General features: G+C 34.7%; 2 protein-coding genes across 2 annotated transcripts in view; one reads left to right on the forward strand and one right to left on the reverse strand.

Moving 5' to 3' along the window:
• Positions 1 to 2103: 2103 nt before the first annotated feature.
• LOC127876124 (ganglioside GM2 activator-like) lies at positions 2104 to 12409 on the reverse strand. The gene is made up of 5 exons (XM_052421071.1): positions 12204 to 12409; positions 11091 to 11300; positions 3834 to 3962; positions 2975 to 3111; positions 2104 to 2516 (listed from the first exon to the last, which is right to left on the reverse strand). Exons 1-5 carry the CDS (start codon positions 12288 to 12290, stop codon positions 2504 to 2506), a joined length of 576 nt encoding a protein of 191 aa, XP_052277031.1. The 5' UTR covers positions 12291 to 12409; the 3' UTR covers positions 2104 to 2503.
• A 5159-nt stretch (positions 12410 to 17568) lies between these two features.
• Positions 17569 to 18436, forward strand: part of LOC127878428 (uncharacterized) — a 34786-nt gene continuing 33918 nt past the window's right edge. Inside the window, exon 1 of the mRNA XM_052424953.1 lies at positions 17569 to 17784. Within this exon, the coding sequence (XP_052280913.1) occupies positions 17665 to 17784 (120 nt within the window). The 5' untranslated portion in view covers positions 17569 to 17664. The remainder of the gene's footprint in view (positions 17785 to 18436) is intronic.

Raw genomic sequence — 18436 nt, forward strand, 5'->3', positions numbered from 1 at the left:
TATCAATTTCCAATTTACAACATAGTTTCAGGTAGTAAATTTCATAAACCATTTCAACAGCATGTAAGTCCGCCTTTTCCTTTTTGCAATAACATATTTCAATTGTGTTTACATTTATTTTAAATCAGCATTTGCATGTATATTGATACATATGACTTGATTTCAAGTGCACGGATTTATAGAAAATAATGAAATTAATCTTCAAATATCAACATAAAACTTTTTCAGTTAAATAATTAACAGCAATTTAGTCAGAATTGTCATTTATTAAAACAATCGTCATGTCGGGTCCTTGGTAGGAGCATTTATCACGTTGGAAAGAGCGATAAATCCGCACTTGTACTACAGACTTTCAACGTTATTTACAACAAGAAAGTTTCGTGAAGCCGGCATTTATGTGCCTTCTTGTTTTAAAACTGAACGTTATCTGTATAGCTATTGATCGTTGGTCTTAAAGTTTCCCTGTCAACAATGATAACCGCTAAAATAAATACATAAAACAATCATTTCGATGACATTAGTTTTGTGCAGATAATACTTTAATGTAATAGTTTGATGGCTATCTATAGAAGTTGCTTGATTTATTAGGCTTCCATCTCTTCTTTCAAGTATCCTCCAAGGCCCGAACATCGTCAGTGTCCGAACATCGTCCTTCTTTCTAATCTCGCGATTTTATCACGTGATTTTGTGCAGTGACGTCACACACACTACGGTTTGTTGACATACGGTGAAACACAAATTCAAAAACGAAAAAATGCGTAAAAAACAAGTAATACATGTATTTAAGTCCATTAAACACTCAGTAAATACCTTTTTTGGTACATTATTCAAGCTATAATATGCTTTAAAATCGAATTTCACATTTTTTTACCCACATTCGACTGGTTTTGTATAGCACATGATCAAGTTGATGAAAAAGCTCATGACGTATTTGGGGCCCAACACGGGGTATTATTAGTGTGCGCATTGCCTTTAACAGCGACACAGTTAATTAAAATCCATTTTAAGCGCTAAGACAGCGTCAATTCATTTCATCTTAGAATCTTATTTGAATTCCTTTTTTATTTTTAATAATAGTGCCCTTCATGGAAATTCCATTCCAAATACAAGAATTATTTGCCAGAAAACGTACTTAAAGCAGAGGTAAAGAGTAAAAAACGATCGATCCGTCGGGCTGCCCAAGAATATGGTATTCCATACAACTGTAAGGAAGAATAAATCATTAACCCATATGTTTGGGTTTTGTGTTACATGTTTTTAATGTAAGGTTTAAAGTTGAAAAATTTTGACATTTGAAACCAATAAATACTTTACATTGTATAGTGTTGCCTGACCTACTAGTGGTAAGCTCCTTTGTAATTTGATTGGCCCGTTCAAGTCATGTGACGATGTTTGGACTCTGCAAACGGCGGACATTTTATTCATATAAGTGTGTTTGGAGACAGATTAAGGACATGTGTGCATGGATTTCGATGAAATAAACTTGAGATATACGTGCTAAGAAGTGACTTTCACCCAGGTAAGTGTACTTTTGTACAAATTGTCTTTATTTATACAAGATATTACTTGACCTAATTCTTAGCGTGACGATGTTAGGGCCCGGGAGGATATGTTAGTACCGGGTACTTGAGCGTGTGTGCTTCCTGTGTGTTATCCCTTAATTCAAAGTATTAAGCTCTAAATTTAAAATTTACTTTACAGTGTTAAATCTGAATATGCCTTGTTGTTCTTTCGCTATTTTCTTTGCGTTTTGTCGGTTTGGAGTACTCGGCGAATTTGGCAGTCAACAACACGCCGACACGTGAGATTGAGAAATATAGAAACCGACATAATAATGACATATGATTATTTCACATGTGCGTGTTTTCAGGTTTGAAGGGCTCCAATACAATAATACGACATAACGACAAATATACCCGATGGAACAACAATGGACATCTTTTTCTTTCGTGTTGGCGACTTTAAAATCCCCAAACACGATGACACGCCAGAACGCCAGATATACCCGCCAGAACGAAAGTAATGACATGTGTCGTAATCTCGTGTTTGCGATTTTTAAACCAGGCACAACTAAACGCGAACACGTGAATATAAGTAAAGCTGTCCAGTACAGTTCATTTTATTGAATTTTTGCTCGAATGAAAATGCATAATATGTGTAAAAATATTTAACAATTTAGGCTATATTGTGTAAAAGCACCATATCAAAAGCATATAATAATAATTAAACAAAGGAAGCTTAGCAAACAAACAAAACATTCGCAAAGACTCAGTATACATGTATAATTATGTCATTAAAATGTATATCATTACCTAGTGACTAAAACAAGAAATTCGTTCATTTATTTCCAAAACACATGTTATGTGTTTCTTTTTAATCTAATTTGATAAAAAATATATAAAATATTGTCAGATCATCAAATTCCTTAGATCTTGCAAGGTAAACATCCGGGGCAGCTGGTTAAACTCGCCATAGCAGGTACTCTTCTAGTGCAGGGACCAGATCAGTCGCACTGACTGCAAGACAAACGCGCTCTCTATCATTCGTTCATGCAGTTTATCGTCGCTCTGGGAAACTAGGGTTAATGCGTGGTTGTAAAATGTCATCCCGAATTAGTCTGCGCAGTCCGCACAGCCTTATCAGGGACGACAGTTTTCGCCTAAACTGGATTTTCACTATACATAGACTTATTTTAAAGGAAAACTACCATAAAAGCGGGAAGTGTCGTCCCAGATTAGCCAGTGCGGACTGCAAGTAGTTGCACTGCTAAGGAAACATAATACAGAGCGTCTAATGTGCCATGATGCAAATGTGCATAAAACAATTTATATGTGTCGCAGAACGTGTCGTCTTTAATAAGACAGCACAGGCTAATCAGTGACTTAACTTTACACACATGCATTAAGCCCTGTTTTCCCAAAACGTGGCTATTTTTTCTACATTTAAACTTTAAATTAAATGAACCCGTAGTTACCCGAGGCAGAGCTGTATGTTGATGCAGCCCAGCTCCCTGCCTTTCGACGACAGTTGGATGGTGATGTCAAACGCCCCCGTCACCGTGATCTTCTGGATCGGCAGGTAATATGTGATATTTTTTAAACTGTATTTGTACTAGAAACAAAAAGGATAAGTAAAGACTATCAGTATGTATCAGTATGTTAGTGTATATACAGGCATACATTGGTAGAAAAATGTGTGCACATGGCTGCCCGTTTGTGTTTGGATGATATGTGATTTTGACAGGATGCAGTTATAAAATAAAGTTAAGTTTTAGGTTGGATGATAAATGGTGTACGTCGAATAAGTAAATGTCATGTTATTGATTTACAATTCCTGGGCGGCAATTTGTTTTGATTTTTATTTACATATTCTCTTATTAGAAAATATATCTACTTGTATTGAAATACAAAATTAACATGAGCAGTTACGAACAATCACAGTGGAGCGCGAATGCTATCCCATTTTCATTCCGTTTTGTTATACGTGTTAGTTCAGTAAAGTGAATTAAACAATGACCTCGGAAGATTTTCGTTTAAATAATTGCACAGCTTAGCATGCACGTTAACAAATTAAATCTAAATATCTCTTTATATCTCTCAAAGTACCAAGAGGGGATTAAAGATTGCAGGTCACGGTTTTTCGTCTTAGTCAGGTAACTTAAGTTATGGTCCCCAAAGGGCATGTTCGAAACTTAAATAGAATGCATGTAGTCCTTGCAAAGATACATACTTGTTGCACGCGACGCGTAAGCGGATCATTACCGACAACAATCGAACTACCGAAGCATGGTCGAGCTAAAACCATGTATCAAAACTTAAGTTCAAAGAACGTACCTTTGGGAAGGGGCAATTGTATTTATACTTTGCAGCCATCTGGCATAGGTCAAAGTGGCAGTATTCCTCCTTATACACGCACACGTCGTAGTACTCTGGACCCATCTTCATCATCACCTTCATGTCAACCTGACAACACGTAGCAACGCCCTATCACTAAGAGGCCGCTAACAAAGTCTCGTCTACACGAAAATCCAGTCTATGCGAAAGTGTCGTCCCTGATTAGACTGAGCAGTTTGGACGACCCTTAACGCACATGTATTACGCCAAGCTTCCCCAGAACAAAGCTCAAGTTATATCGTGTAACCAGTCTTTGTGTTTCAATCGATGTAAGATATCGCTTATGTGTCTACCCCAGTATATATGTTTTGCACGGGAATTCTTCGGTGCTTTATCAATACTTTTGAAAAGTTACGGGTCAATGGAAACCTAAAATGGCACTAACATGTTCATACAAATGACTAAAGAACCTGAACGTGAAACTTTCCAGACCAATAATAAATGTTTGAAAATCAACACTACTGAATTGTGTTCAGATATAAATTATATTTAAAAGTAAAATAAAGCAGCGTCAATAATTCGATATGTGTGAGGATATACATTTTGCGTTTATTAACATAATAACACATCAACAATCGTTTAATGTTTGTCCTTGAATTATTATTTACTGTTCGATTACGTCATATTGGGCTTGTAAGGTTTCGCGAGGTAAATAGTAAGATATCGCTTTTTGCAGCCGATGCATTAAGAAATCGAAATCGTCCGTCTTCCTTGTACAGACATATTAACTAAAAAGAATATATGACTAGAAATAGAATATATTTTGTACCTCAAAGTAGGTGTTCAGTGTTTTCACGACTTCAAAAACTCGAAAATACATAGGAAATTATTAAAACAGTGGCATTCGACACTGGGACACTAATCTTAATATTAAAACGGGTCACCGAAGGTACGTACATTTCTGTGATTTTTTTTCCAGAGTATCTAAAGACCACTTCTAAACACCCTGTTTGCCAACATACCAAAATGTTATTGAAGAGTTTTAAACATCTCTAGCGAATCCTTTATGTGCCATTATTTTTTAATTAATAATGTTTATATAGTCATATAAGTTAAACTACACGGCTGCCTGTCGGTATTATTTTGAAACGACTTGCGTCCAGATTATAATTGAACACAATTAATTATTCAAAATAAGAATTGCGACAGTATCCTTATATAAGTAAGTGTTCAACATGAAATCCATGACATGCTTAAATAAGCATACTCCTTTTCGACCATTTTCAATAGTCTTCTTAATAGTATTTTGGTCCAGTTTTTCCCTTATGTTCTTGAGAGATTTGTTAAGACCTGTGTATTATGTATTCCTCATATACCAACGTCCATTCGAACAGCAGCCGGAGACTTCGGCGTCCATTCGACCAGCAGCCGGAGACTTCGGCATCCATTCGACCAGCAGCCGGAGACTTCGGAATCCATTCGACCAGCAGCCGGAGACTTCGGCATCCATTCGACCAGCAGCCGGAGAATTCGGCATCCATTCGACCAGCAGCCGGGGACTTCGGCATCCATTCGACCAGCAGCCGGAGACTTCGGCATCCATTCGACCAGTAGCCGGTGACTTCGGCATCCATTCGACCAGCAGCCGGAGACTTCGGCATCCATTCGACCAGCAGCCGGAGACTTAAGCATCCATTCGACCAGCAGCCGGAGACTTCGGCATCCATTCGACCAGCAGTCGCAGACTTCGGCATCCATTCGACCAGCAGCCGGAGACCTCGGCATTCATTCGACCAGCAGCCGGAGACTTCGGCATCCATTCGACCAGCAGCCGGAGACTTCGGCATCCATTCGCCCAGCAGCAGGAGACTTCGGCATCCATTCGCCACGATCAATAAAGATCACTGTCAGTAACAGTTTCGCTTGTCCTCATGCAGCAATCAACGCCTTCTTAATTTGCGGAATGTTTAGATGATGAATGCATGATGATGCATGTTTAGCTCCTAACATTATGCTCATCATGTTATATACAGCTCCTTTAAAAATGTCTTACATAAACGACATCTCACTTTGGGTCGTTGGATCACTTTTGACAACAGTATGATTATTTTTTCTGATGACGTCTCATGAAGACACATTGAGACTACATATATCTAAACGTTGGCATAAGAGAGCCTGCTTTGATATTTTGGTTTGATGTCCAATATTATCACGAATGGTCTTGATGGAGCGAATTGTAATCGAATATACCATTGTTCCATTGTGTCACACCGGTCTTTACTGACCTGTGTGAATGCGCGCTAAGCATTGTGGGAAACGGACTTTTTTCCATCATGGCGTTGGTAAACATAATAAACACGGAAGTGAAAAATGGTAATTAATTATTATCAAAAACAGGCCCCATCAAACCGGGCCAGCTGTAATATATAGTTGGATGCAGTTTGTGCTTCAAAAGGAGCCACTTTTCATGTCAGTCTATTGTTTGTAAGAATCACTAAACACGTAACTTAGACTAACTAAACATGTTGCAAGATTGTATCTTCGAAATAGTTAATAAATCTAAATCATAAATAAATATTTATAATTAAATACCTGCTGAAATTTGAGAACGTAAACGATTTAAAATAAACGCTGTGAACATTGCAAGGAATCTTACATGTAGGCCTAATGTGTGAGAGGATTAGTCAGGGATAAAATAAAATGGAGTTCGAAGGATCTAACATTTTGAGGAAGACGTCATGGTATCTTGGACATTTGGCACTTTCATATATTTATTTAGTAGATACTGAAAATGCTGAATGTGCTAATTGCAACATCAAAGACAAGCAGGTGAGATTTTTACAGCTTTTTTTTCTTGACATAATATTGTATGTTTTCCATTTAATTTATATGCCAGTGTTTTTTTACACCATTTTGGGAATGGTTTCCGGTCATTTCCCCCCCCCAGACGTTTCCTCCCCAAGACGTTTCCCCGCAAAGACAATTCCTCCCCAGACGTTTCCCCCCCATTTTAGTTTTAGTGCAGATGTTCCCCCCCCCCCAATAAATTTATAATTGTTCGGTTGAAGTATAATCTTTGTTTATTATCAAAATTATTATTTTGTTTATGAAGTCTTTAATTAACTTTTAATATCTATGAAGCAGCTTGTATGGTTTTTTGGTTTTAGAATTGTTTTTTGGAGGGTTTAACTGTGTAATGATTGCATGTAAATCATTAGTAAGTGCATGTTGGTGTACTAGTGGAATACATGGAATATCCTCAAAATCTTACTGAGTATCTTATACATGTTGCTCAACACAAATGCAACCAATAATAATGTGTAATCAAGACCCGTTTTGAATACACAATTAACACCTTATTTCAGTTTAAGTGAACCTGGGCAGGGTTGTGCAAATGCAGTGTTTGTTGTTTTTTATCCAATTAAATATGGTCAATTGGTGAAATGAAAATGGTAAAATCAAATTAAAATTAATTTCGACACTGTTTTCCTTGTAACAGATAAATATGATAAATAAATATTTACTTTGTAACTGTCAACATTTTTTTCATGCATTCATATGTTTATTATCAAATTATTGGATGTCACTGATATTTTATTTTTTACTAATAACTCATTTAGACTAAATAAAACAGAATTGAACTTTCCGTGCACATTATTTCATTATAAATAATATAATTTATTAGCAAATGTAATAAAAACTTATTGATATAAGAAACACAAAACACAATTACCTGTTTTTATTAAATGAATTTGTGGAATTTAAGGAAAAATTAATAACTTATGAATTAAAAAAAAGGTAAATTAAAAGCAATTTATTAATAATAATTAAAACAGTGATAAACTACATAAAAATGTTTTTGTATGATAATGTACTAATCTCATCTTATGAATGACTATCCCCCTTCAAAGATGTCACCTAATCTCATCAATGATGATTAATGGGCCTGTATATTGCACCATAAGTACCCCTTTATACAATAGCTGTTATCTTGTTATATACACTTGCTAATCCAATTAACGCTTGTATATTGCACCATAAGTGCCTGATATATTGTTCAATGGTAGGTGTGTGTTGTTACTAAATATTAGTGAAAACATAACTTTCCTATTATTTGCCTGGTTCTGAAAATATTTTCATCGTTGAGTTTCCTTTAATTTTTAAAGAATATTTTTGAGAGGTAACACCTGAGTACTACAAATCAATGTAAAATGTTCATACTAGATGTAATGGGACATTATAATTTAAATGTTACAAAACAATTTTATTTACTTGTCTCAAAATAAATATCCCAATATGATATTTATTTAGTCAAAATAATTTGTGTTTCAGTTATAACTTGGATATAGTTATTATTCTTCATTAAAAATCACAACTATTCCACTTTAAATGACCATCAAAGCTGTGTTTTTACTCAATTTTTCAAGGATCTCAATAAATGAAAGAAACAATACAGGTACTTATAAAAACAGTTCTAATTAGATCTATTTAATTGGTAAAATTTGTTTGAGGCTTCCCTAAAAACAACCATAATAAATCATTTCACTGATCTATTGATATATCTATTTAATAGGCAGAATGACAAACAGAACTAGTGTGGTTTCTAGGGTCATAAATCTGGTCCCTAAGCCTTAATTGGTAATAATATGCATGCAGTGTTATGTCTCTGAAAGTGACAATGAAGCAAATCTGCCCTTAGGCTATTTCATTTCACTCACACAAAAGGAGATAACTTGCTATTAATTTAATAGTTACTTCTAACTTGGCTCCTTTCTGTATTAAGAGGGTTTTCATATTTTAAAGTTCAATTGGTCTTCAAAAGAATAAGCAATCAAAGTTCTTGATTTTGCCAACAAATAATGTTTACCAATTGTGGGTCTACTCTACTTTCTTTTAATAATTATTTCTAATTATGTTTTTTTTAATTTTTATATCAATGGAAAATGAAATATTTTTTCACTATTTTGTTTAAAAAGTACTTTAAGAAATCCAGGCAAGAATACATGACAAGTAAGGGTTGTGTCAAGAAGGTGCCATTTAAGGCCCTATTATCAGTTTTGGATGCCCTAACCTGTATAGGTGAGAAGACTGTGAGAAGACTGGGGACGTGGGGCATGAGGAACAACTAATACACAGTAATTGACAGGTTCGTGTTGAATCAAGCACAGAATTTTCTGAGCATTCATGATTCATTAGAATTGAAAAAAAATTCAATCAACCAGAAAAATCCAGTTGACCAACTTTGACTTATTTGCATGAACAGGTATAAAATAGTGGGTATTAATAGCTTAAGACATTATTGGCAACATGTCTGTTTAATTTATATTATCAATATTGTTAATTAAGCATGGAATATTAATCAAAATTGGGGGTAAAGTTCAATCGACCAGTATTGACCAGTAATGACAAATTTGGGAGTATTGATCGGGGCGGTTTTAACCAGTAAAAACCGCCGGTTAAAACCGGGGGCGGTCGATTGGTGCCAACCCTGGGTGTACTAAAGGAATACTAGAGGAATACATGGGATATTCTCAAAATCTTACACATGTTGTTTTTAATATAATTAAATAGGATCAATTGATGAATTAATTCAGTTTGTGTAAACTTGGGCTGGGTTGTGGAACTATAGTTATTTGTTGTTATACAATTAAATAGGGTACTATGTAACTGTCAAAAAAACATATGCATTCACACGCATATAATTCAATTATTGGATGTCACTGATAATTTCAATTTTACTAGTAGGTAATTAAGACTAATTAAAACAGAATGGGACTTTCCTCGCAAAGTATTTCATTATTAATAATATAATACTATAATTAGCTAATGTAATCAAAACATATTGATATTTTAATAATTTAACTCAATGATATTAATAATATTAAAATTTTCCCCAAAAAACTAGGGCAGGAAGATAGGAAGGATTTTTTTTGGAAAATCAACAGTGTTGTCAGTGTAAAATATTTGCAAAGCTTCTTCTGAGTTTGAACTTCAGTTTTGCATTTTGTGACCTGCAACATATTCTATGCTACTTTATTTCACTATGGTAAGTCATTAAAGTGTTATTTATTTTTCAACTATATAATGTGCTAATCTCATATAATGAATTACTACCCCATTTAAAAATGACACCTAATCTAAATTCATTAATACAATAGTTATAATTGTTTTATTGTAATTTGTAACATACTATTCCACTAAAAATGACCATCATAGAACATCAATGCCGTGCTTTTACTAAATTTTCAATGATTTGAATTATTTAAAGAAATAAATTTATCAGGCACTTATAAAAAATATATAATAAGGGTGTCAAAATTTAACAAACTGAACAAGTCAATTTGAACTTCTCTTGCAATGCAAATGGAGCCACTTGAAATATCAAATTGTTCCCATACTAGTCGGCAATATAACTATGACATTGTGTCTTTTCAAAACATGCATCAGACACACCTTCTGAAACTTTTTAAGCGGTTTTGAAAACGCTATTTCATTGCAAACTTTCGTCAATAAAGGATACATGTTGTTATACAACCGAAAGTGAAAGTTCTGTTTTTAAAAAAAATGAATAAAGAGCGAAATAGTTGAAAACTAACGAAAATTATAATTGAAACTAACATAAGACCGTAAGACTGAACAAAATAATACTTAACTTTTAAATCATAACATGAATGTTTACTTATAAAGCAAATTCTTCATTCATCCGCGGACTTCTTTGTGTCGTAGTCATAAATGCCTCCAAATGGAGGTGCGTGATGCGTCTAAGTATAGAGGTGACAATAACGTAGTGACGTCACCATCTATGTATAGAATGCCATTGTTCCCAACACATTTTTAATATGCCTATGCGTATGTTTAGTCTACAAACGTCCAACGACTACTCCTTCCGCGCTGTATCATTAATGTTTTGACGCACCATGCTATAAATAACGCATATCAATGACTTTGCATGAAAGAGTAAAAGCAATTTGCACGCGGTACTTTTTAAATATGTATACAGATTTTGTTCAAATATATTCTGTTCGCCTCTCGTAAATCAAATAAATTGAAGAATTTTGGTATAGCGTTATCCGGGCAACATTTTTTGATTAAGTGTTCTTGTTTTTTTTCAAGCTGTTTTTTGAGGGAGTGGGGATCCACGAAGCAGTTTCTGGAAAAACTACAGTGTCATGAAAACCAGTATGCTTTACATTCAATTGAGCTAAAGCTTAAAAGGTTAAGATTTAAAACTGAATTAAAATCGTAAACACTATTTACCTTGACATTTTGATCCTGCGTTCCAATGTCCTCGGTCACGTCCACTGCCACGGAGATTGTCACGTTTTTACCGAACTGGATGGGATCCGGCTGGACGGAGAGTAACGTCACCGCTATGGGAACCACGGAGGCGTTGCATCTAGACCAGGAAAACGTGCCGTCAACGAACTCGTGTACGTCGTTTTTGATCTTATTGCCACTGTCCACGATCTGTGCAATAAAAGTGAGGGACCTTCCTTCTGTTATGCCCGTTATGTACAGTTGATTGTACGTCTTACACAATGACCGACAAGCTTCTTTAATAATAAAACTTGCCATAATATTTTCGAGAGTATTATTTTTAGAAGAAAACGAGAATGAAAGCGATATGAATCCCGCTCCCCGCCAAAAACAGATTTCCTTAATTTCCTTTTAAAATTCCTGACACATATTTTTATCATCAAATGACACAGTGTTTATAAGCCGTAAAATAATAGTTAAATCTTAACAACTTTGAAAGTCACAGCATATATCAAGATTGATTTGTAAGTACTTCAATTTTCAATCCAACCATCCGGGATCCAATCATTGTTGTGTGTTGATGTTTTGTTTTCATGATGCTACATAAAATATCGGCGTCTTAAATTTGCTTTCAACGTTAAGGCTAAGACTTTATATTCAAGCCTGTATTTGCTAGAACACTATGATTCTTTGATTGTGTTGCCTTGTTGTGTGTCCGCATAGATAATGTGCATTATGATCTGTATAACAAAACTTGCCCCACGCGTTCATCGATCTTTTACAGTCAACAATTTGTTTAAAATGATGGAATCAAAACGACTCCACCCTTCCGTAATATATACATATAATATTTTTCTAATATATCGATATCTTTACCTCAACGTGAATAAAAATACTGTCTCTTTGTCGCGGAGTTATAACACATTTTAACTCTTACTTGTAAAACATTTTGAAACAGTTTGTCATAATTCTTTAAGGCTTAATTACACACATAACTTAAATTTATGTTAATATCTTTCTTATCTTTGCATAAGTAGTTGAAAAAACGGATCGAAAAGCTACACCATAAAACTATAATAAAAGTAAAATGATGGATAAGTAGCAAATGCTCACCTGTGCTTCAAAAATATTTTCAAATAAATTGAAAGCTTGCAGGGTTGTTGGTAAGACTAAAAGAACACATATTGATGTCGCTTTCATCCTCACTGGTGTAAAGTCATACGCAAATTAAACATAATTAAACATAATCAGGAAGAATAATACGATACTCGATAAACCCAGAATTTAACTTCCTTGTGACTAATATAATCACTATCGATTGTAGTCTGGGTTACTTCCCCTTAGTTAAATTGTTCGGCAAAGTTCGGGAACCAGATTATGATAGGCTGACTTTTTTAGTCGATGTCACTAGACGCCTGCGGTTTCCGATGTAAACAATGCTTTAATTAATGTTACAATTGAGTTGTTATGCTGCGATCTAGAAACAAAAGTGTTTATATTTTTATTGAATTAATCAGGTTGTTATATCCATTCATATATTAACAGTTGTTTCTAGATCAAAATTTACGCGTTATATTTGGTCTGCAATGAGTATTTTGGTCAAAGCCTAAGCGACACGAATTACCGAAATCTACCCAAATCTTCCGAAACTTACCCATTATTAGGAAATTACACATTGTCTCGAGTACAAATGGAGCTTAAAACAAAACAATCGTGCGCCACTGAGAAACCATTAATATTTTTGTTTCATTGTGAACTACAATTAATAATCTTCTTAAACCCACACATACAATCTGCATGTATGTAGGCACCATCTCAGTAATACTCCTGTTTTAACATTACCGTTAAACACAGAAGACTTTGATATTTATTAAAAACACATGTTTGTGTACCTTTAGAGGTAGAATAGGACGTTTTGCTCTCTCCTAATGTGTTATTAATGTATTGTCAACTAATGCAAGCTGTTTAAACAGATATATTTTGCATTATAGGTGCGGTTGAATTGCGTTTACAAATGTCCTTCTAATAAACAAAGTTTGGATTTTGTTTACGTTTAATTTTAAAGCCAAGTAATATTTTATCCTTGAGTATAATGTTTCCCTTGTATGCGCCAGCTCATTTCTGCTAATGTGAACAAAAGCTAGAAGTACTTTTCTAAATTAAAAGGCATGTCATTAATAATACACCAGCGAGTTATTGTCCATTTATAGCATGTGATTGAATTACAATTCTAAAGTGTAACGACTACGGGAGTAACCTGTATCTGAATATGTTCTGTTTACCTGTTCCGAAGCATGTAAGATTTGGACACTTGCCAATAAGGAGCAGCCTACTGCAAATCATGAAAGTTAATTCGCAAGCATTGTATGGCTATGCATTTTGAATTGCATTTAACGTTTTAACACTAAAACATCTTATATCGATTAAGCGTGGTAAAAAAAAAACTTCGCCGTGTTTAGCGCTGCAATTTAACACTATATACTTTTTACTCGATGAGATAGTTAAGAAGTACACATCCTTGATCCAAGTACATTAATTTAATTTAACGCTTGGAACACATAAACAGTGTGAAAACATCGCCAAAATATTGCATTGTAACGCAACGGCTAACAATTCAAAGTACATGTTTGGAAAGCATAAAAATCGCTTCGTATAATATAATTAAAGGTCTGTATGTAGTTTAAATTTTATTTGTAAATCACGAACATTAATAATTATATCACTAGAAGAAAATAAAACCTTGTTCCTAAAAACATTTCCAAAATACGTTTCAAGTAGGAACAACACTATTAGCCAGATTAACCCATTTATGCCTAGTGGACTCTCCCATCCTTCTAAATTGGATCAATTTATTTCCAAAATTAGGGATGTCGATTATATTTATTTCTATATTTATAATATTTCTTACAAAAATTCATTTAAGCAAACAGCGCAGACCCTAATGAGACGCCGCATCATGCGGCGTCTCATCTGGGTCTACGCTGTTTGCCAAGTTCTAGGCGCTAGGCATAAGGAGAGCGAGCAGCCTAATACATCTGAATACATATGTTGTATTTACCGCTCAAATATTTTATAATATTTCAACGGCACGTTGGTCTTCCAGTTTTATCTGCAATTCGTAAGTACATCAAAGGATGCAACAAGTCCGCCTTTATTTACAATAAAAACACAACATTATGTTCAGCAATTGGTCAATTTTTAAGTATGGCACAAACACATATCATATTAAAGACATATTAACATGATTGCAATCGCATATGGTTGAGTCTATATGCATTCACAGTCAAAATCCGTATTTAAATACAGCCATTTTATCCCTAAATTGTTAATAGCAAAACAATATATCTATATCGTGTCATATGATTTGTACAAAGCTGAGAGATCCAGGAAAGGCCGCACGTTAATATGAGGATTCGTAATGGGTGTTTATCGAAAGGTAAAATCTAATTTATTATTCAATGGCATGTAAACATAGTTTCGGTTTTCGAGACAAGTTTTGTGTTTGTGCACGTACCGTAATGCTTGATTTACAGGCCTTTACAAGGTATGGATAGTAAACAGAGCACACATGCAGAGGCGTGCAATACCGGCAATACGTAGCAGGTAAACTGTTTACGAGGTCGTTACCAAATTTCATCAATACACCCCATACAATTTGTATGGCAGTTAATTAATTCTGAATTAAATCCAACATACAAAGCCCTGGATCTTTTTTTATATATTTACGTTTCGTTATGGCGCCAAACTGTTGAATGTAGAGCATTATTTAACAGCGCAAAATCATAAATATATATGCTATTTCAAAATGACTTTTTGTTTGTGCAAATATCGGAACGCAGAGCACGCAAGGAGTGTCCATGCAAGCTATTCAATAGAAAAAATGTTTGCTTTTTTGCCAGAAAAAAAGCCTCGTTAGAAAAAACAATAACTTTGAATGATATTTTAAAGAAGGTTTTAGAAAACTTAAACAAGCGGACGGTGTATATAAATAAAATATTTTAAACAATAATGAACATTGTTAAAATTATAAACTTAACATTTTAAGAGCAAATGATTGCACCCACATTTAATATTTCCTTTTGAATGTATGTGAAAAGTTGATGCAATTTTATACAATATATGAGTTGATAAGTTTATTTCAATAGTTGGTTAATTACATTTACGCTAGTGTTTTGGGCATTTAAAAAATCGGTAAGTGAAACCGCACAGCAAATAAAAAGCACACACCTTTTTGCATCCTACGTGTGCTATTCAAAATATTTTGATAAATCTTAACAAAACATAACGTACCTACGCCTAGATAATAGGACACTATCAATTTGCGTTACGTGTCAGATTCGACAAATACAATGACATAGCCGAAACAAAAATAAATATAAACTGACAGTTTCAGTATATTGAATACACTATTTTTGCGACAATTATATATAACGCATATAACGAATATCAATATAAAAGCAGTGCAATAAAGCCAAGATTCGTATAGTATTATTGGGTAGGCACACTGAAATGATCTCTATAGATACATAGCATAACAACTACTACGCATCCGTTTAAGCCTTAGTTATGCATTCGCATATTTTTTAACCATCAAAAGGCCATGCTCGTTAAATGGGAGCCAACTTTAACTACATTATATATTTATTGGCCTTCATTATCTACATCAACGACAAAAAAGAGAAACAAAACAAACATTGGAAAAATGGTCCCAACGAAGACAAATAAGAACCTTTTCATCTTTTTTTCTAATGGATTTATATTTAATTGTTTCACTTTCTTCCTGCCTCAATGAGTAGTAAAGACTTCTTTCAGAATGATGCAAAATTACCATGCACAACCATATTCTTTTTCCCATGTATCGAATCATGAATCAATAATCTACATAAAACTTATTTTTTACAGAATGATAAAAAATATTTTTTAAAGAAAATACTATCGCTGTCTGATCTACCAATTAAAAACGACATATATTAAACAGGAAGGCGCTTGTGTTATTCATTGAATTATGAAAATGTCACGATCCTTTAAATATTAAACAAATCATTAAATTGAAACGCTGTGGTCTTATCCATGGGTAATTTAAGCCCTGAAAAGAAGGTGTGATGAATTTGCAAGTGGACAAATAGGCGACAATATACTCTCATGATTTTGTTCTTGTAAAATTCATTTTTATTTAACACGCGTTACAGATAAATGTGTCTAAAAATGTAGACGGATCTTCGTGACCAATCAACTTCCAAAAAATACATTAGAGGTGGCGCTAATAAAATAATACAAATGCCATAACAACATCGCATAATAAAAGTTCACTAAGAGCGTTTGGAAAAGATTCAAAACCAATATTCAACACAATTACTTTTACCTTGATTTGCAATAATGAATACGTTCAAACAGTGATATCCTCAGTTCAGTGAAGCTCAGATCAATACGCACTACTTGCCACCCACAACTAGGTTGGTGCGGTGGTCGAGTGGTAACACTCTGTATATCATTCCAGAGGTCCCCGGTTCAATATCTGGCCAGGGCACTGGAAAATTCAGAAATGCTTCAAGTGTTTCCCACCAACAAGAGATGTACTGGTATGAAACCCATGTAATTCTCGCGTGTATCGGTTCTATACACTGAGTACGTAAACGAACCAAGGAATCTATTTGCAAAGAGCTAGGGTATCGCACCCGGATTCCTTGTATCATACTACTGTCTCTTCTGCTTCTTTCTCTTCAGCAAAAACCAAAGGACCCCATTGGAAATAAGTGCTTTCACTTTCACGGCTTATCCGTGACTTCAAGGTAAAACGAAATACATACAAACACAACTTAAAGCAAATTACTTAAATCGTTGATAAAGCAAATGTTTTGTTGAGTTTAAGTTTCTTTGTAGAAAATATCGCAGACAGTGGCCTACACAGTATCCGTTTCAGAAATATGAAGATAATACTAGGTTAGCGTTGAATAGAGAGAAGTTTATGTTGCGAGGCTCAGAACACCTGGCGACAGGCGAGCGCTTTCGGTGTTTGAGCAAAGCAACACTGCTCCGTGAGTGAGTGCAGACAATAATTTGATGAGACGATCAACCCTTATCTCCCCTGCGTCTTATGCATTATAATGTAACCGCCGTTACGATAGTGAACATAGGTAAACAAATATGTAATTTATAATTCCGAAAGTATGCATCGGTTATTGGTGGACACTACATTGCTGTACGATAGCATTCCCTAACACTGTAATCTTATTTTACAAGGTCGACACGAATTACCTAAATCTACCCAAATCTTCCCAGATCTACCCATTATTAGGAAATTACACATTGTCTCGTGTAAAGATGAAGCATAAAACAAAACAATAGTACCCATGATGCAAGAGAATTCTTTTTACAAAGACTTATGTAGATTTGGGTAGATATGGGAAGGTTTCTGTAGATTTGGGTAGATTTTGGTAATTCGTGTCGCCGCAAAGCCTTCGTGTGACGCAGAACTTTGGTTTGCAATGCGGAAGTGAAGAAACGTAGAAAAGCACCGGACCATTACGTCTTTCTTTCTTATAGCACATGATCATTCAGTAATTGAGGACAGACAATGACGCCTACTTTCCTTATTTTAGTTTTGTGCTTTGCGACAACTCAGGGACGGCGCCCTCAGGGACTCAGGAAACATGTCCACGAATTCGAAATTCCACAGGCACAGACGAAGCAAAAGGTACGATCTCTATACTAGTCTATATATATTATGTAAGACTAGAGAGCAGTAATGATCATTGATTACAATTTTTAAGTATCACACGCATTGTTGTAGGCATCCCAGTTCTTAATCTAATACATAAGAAGTTTAACACAAAGTGAGACATTTTGATTTAAAATGCATTTTATGTTGGGTTGTAAGTTGTTTATGTATCGACCATAGGATGGAAGTGTCAAGCTTTAAATTAGCAAATCCTTAATCAATACCTCCAAAGTCAGCATCCTCAAAAACACAGAGACCTCATCAGCGGATGAACTCTGGAACCAATTTAAGGCCCTTATCCAGGCAGGTATCTCAAAATTTGTCCCTGTCAAAAAAGTAGGCTCCAAAAGACTTCTCCCCTGGGTTACCCAAGACATAAAAAGATTAATCAGAAAAAGAGACTTCCTTTACCAAAAGGTCAAAAAACACAAAGGTCAAAACCCCTACATTAGGAAATTCAGAACCATCAAACACCTCATTCAATCCAAAATAAAGAGGTCATATGAACTATACATTGATCACATCCTAGATATACAACATGCCGACACTCACTCCAGCAAATTTAACACTAAAAAGTTGTATTCCATCATAAAAATGCCAAACAAGACACTCAATGTGTTTCTCCACT

This window comes from Dreissena polymorpha, chromosome 4 (assembly GCF_020536995.1).
Source record: "Dreissena polymorpha isolate Duluth1 chromosome 4, UMN_Dpol_1.0, whole genome shotgun sequence".
In the NCBI taxonomy this organism is placed as follows: Eukaryota; Metazoa; Mollusca; class Bivalvia; order Myida; family Dreissenidae; genus Dreissena; species Dreissena polymorpha.

What these genes read in the sequence shown, in the direction of transcription:
- LOC127876124 (XM_052421071.1), bottom strand. Translation starts at nt 12,290, where the DNA reads ATGAAAGCGACATCAATATGTGTTCTTTTAGTCTTACCAACAACCCTG. An exon ending in AAAATATTTTTGAAGCACAG is followed by an intron (nt 11,301 to 12,203) that starts GTGAGCATTTGC and finishes TTTATTGCACAG; the next exon opens with ATCGTGGACAGTGGCAATAA. An exon ending in CGCAGGATCAAAATGTCAAG is followed by an intron (nt 3,963 to 11,090) that starts GTAAATAGTGTT and finishes ACGTGTTGTCAG; the next exon opens with GTTGACATGAAGGTGATGAT.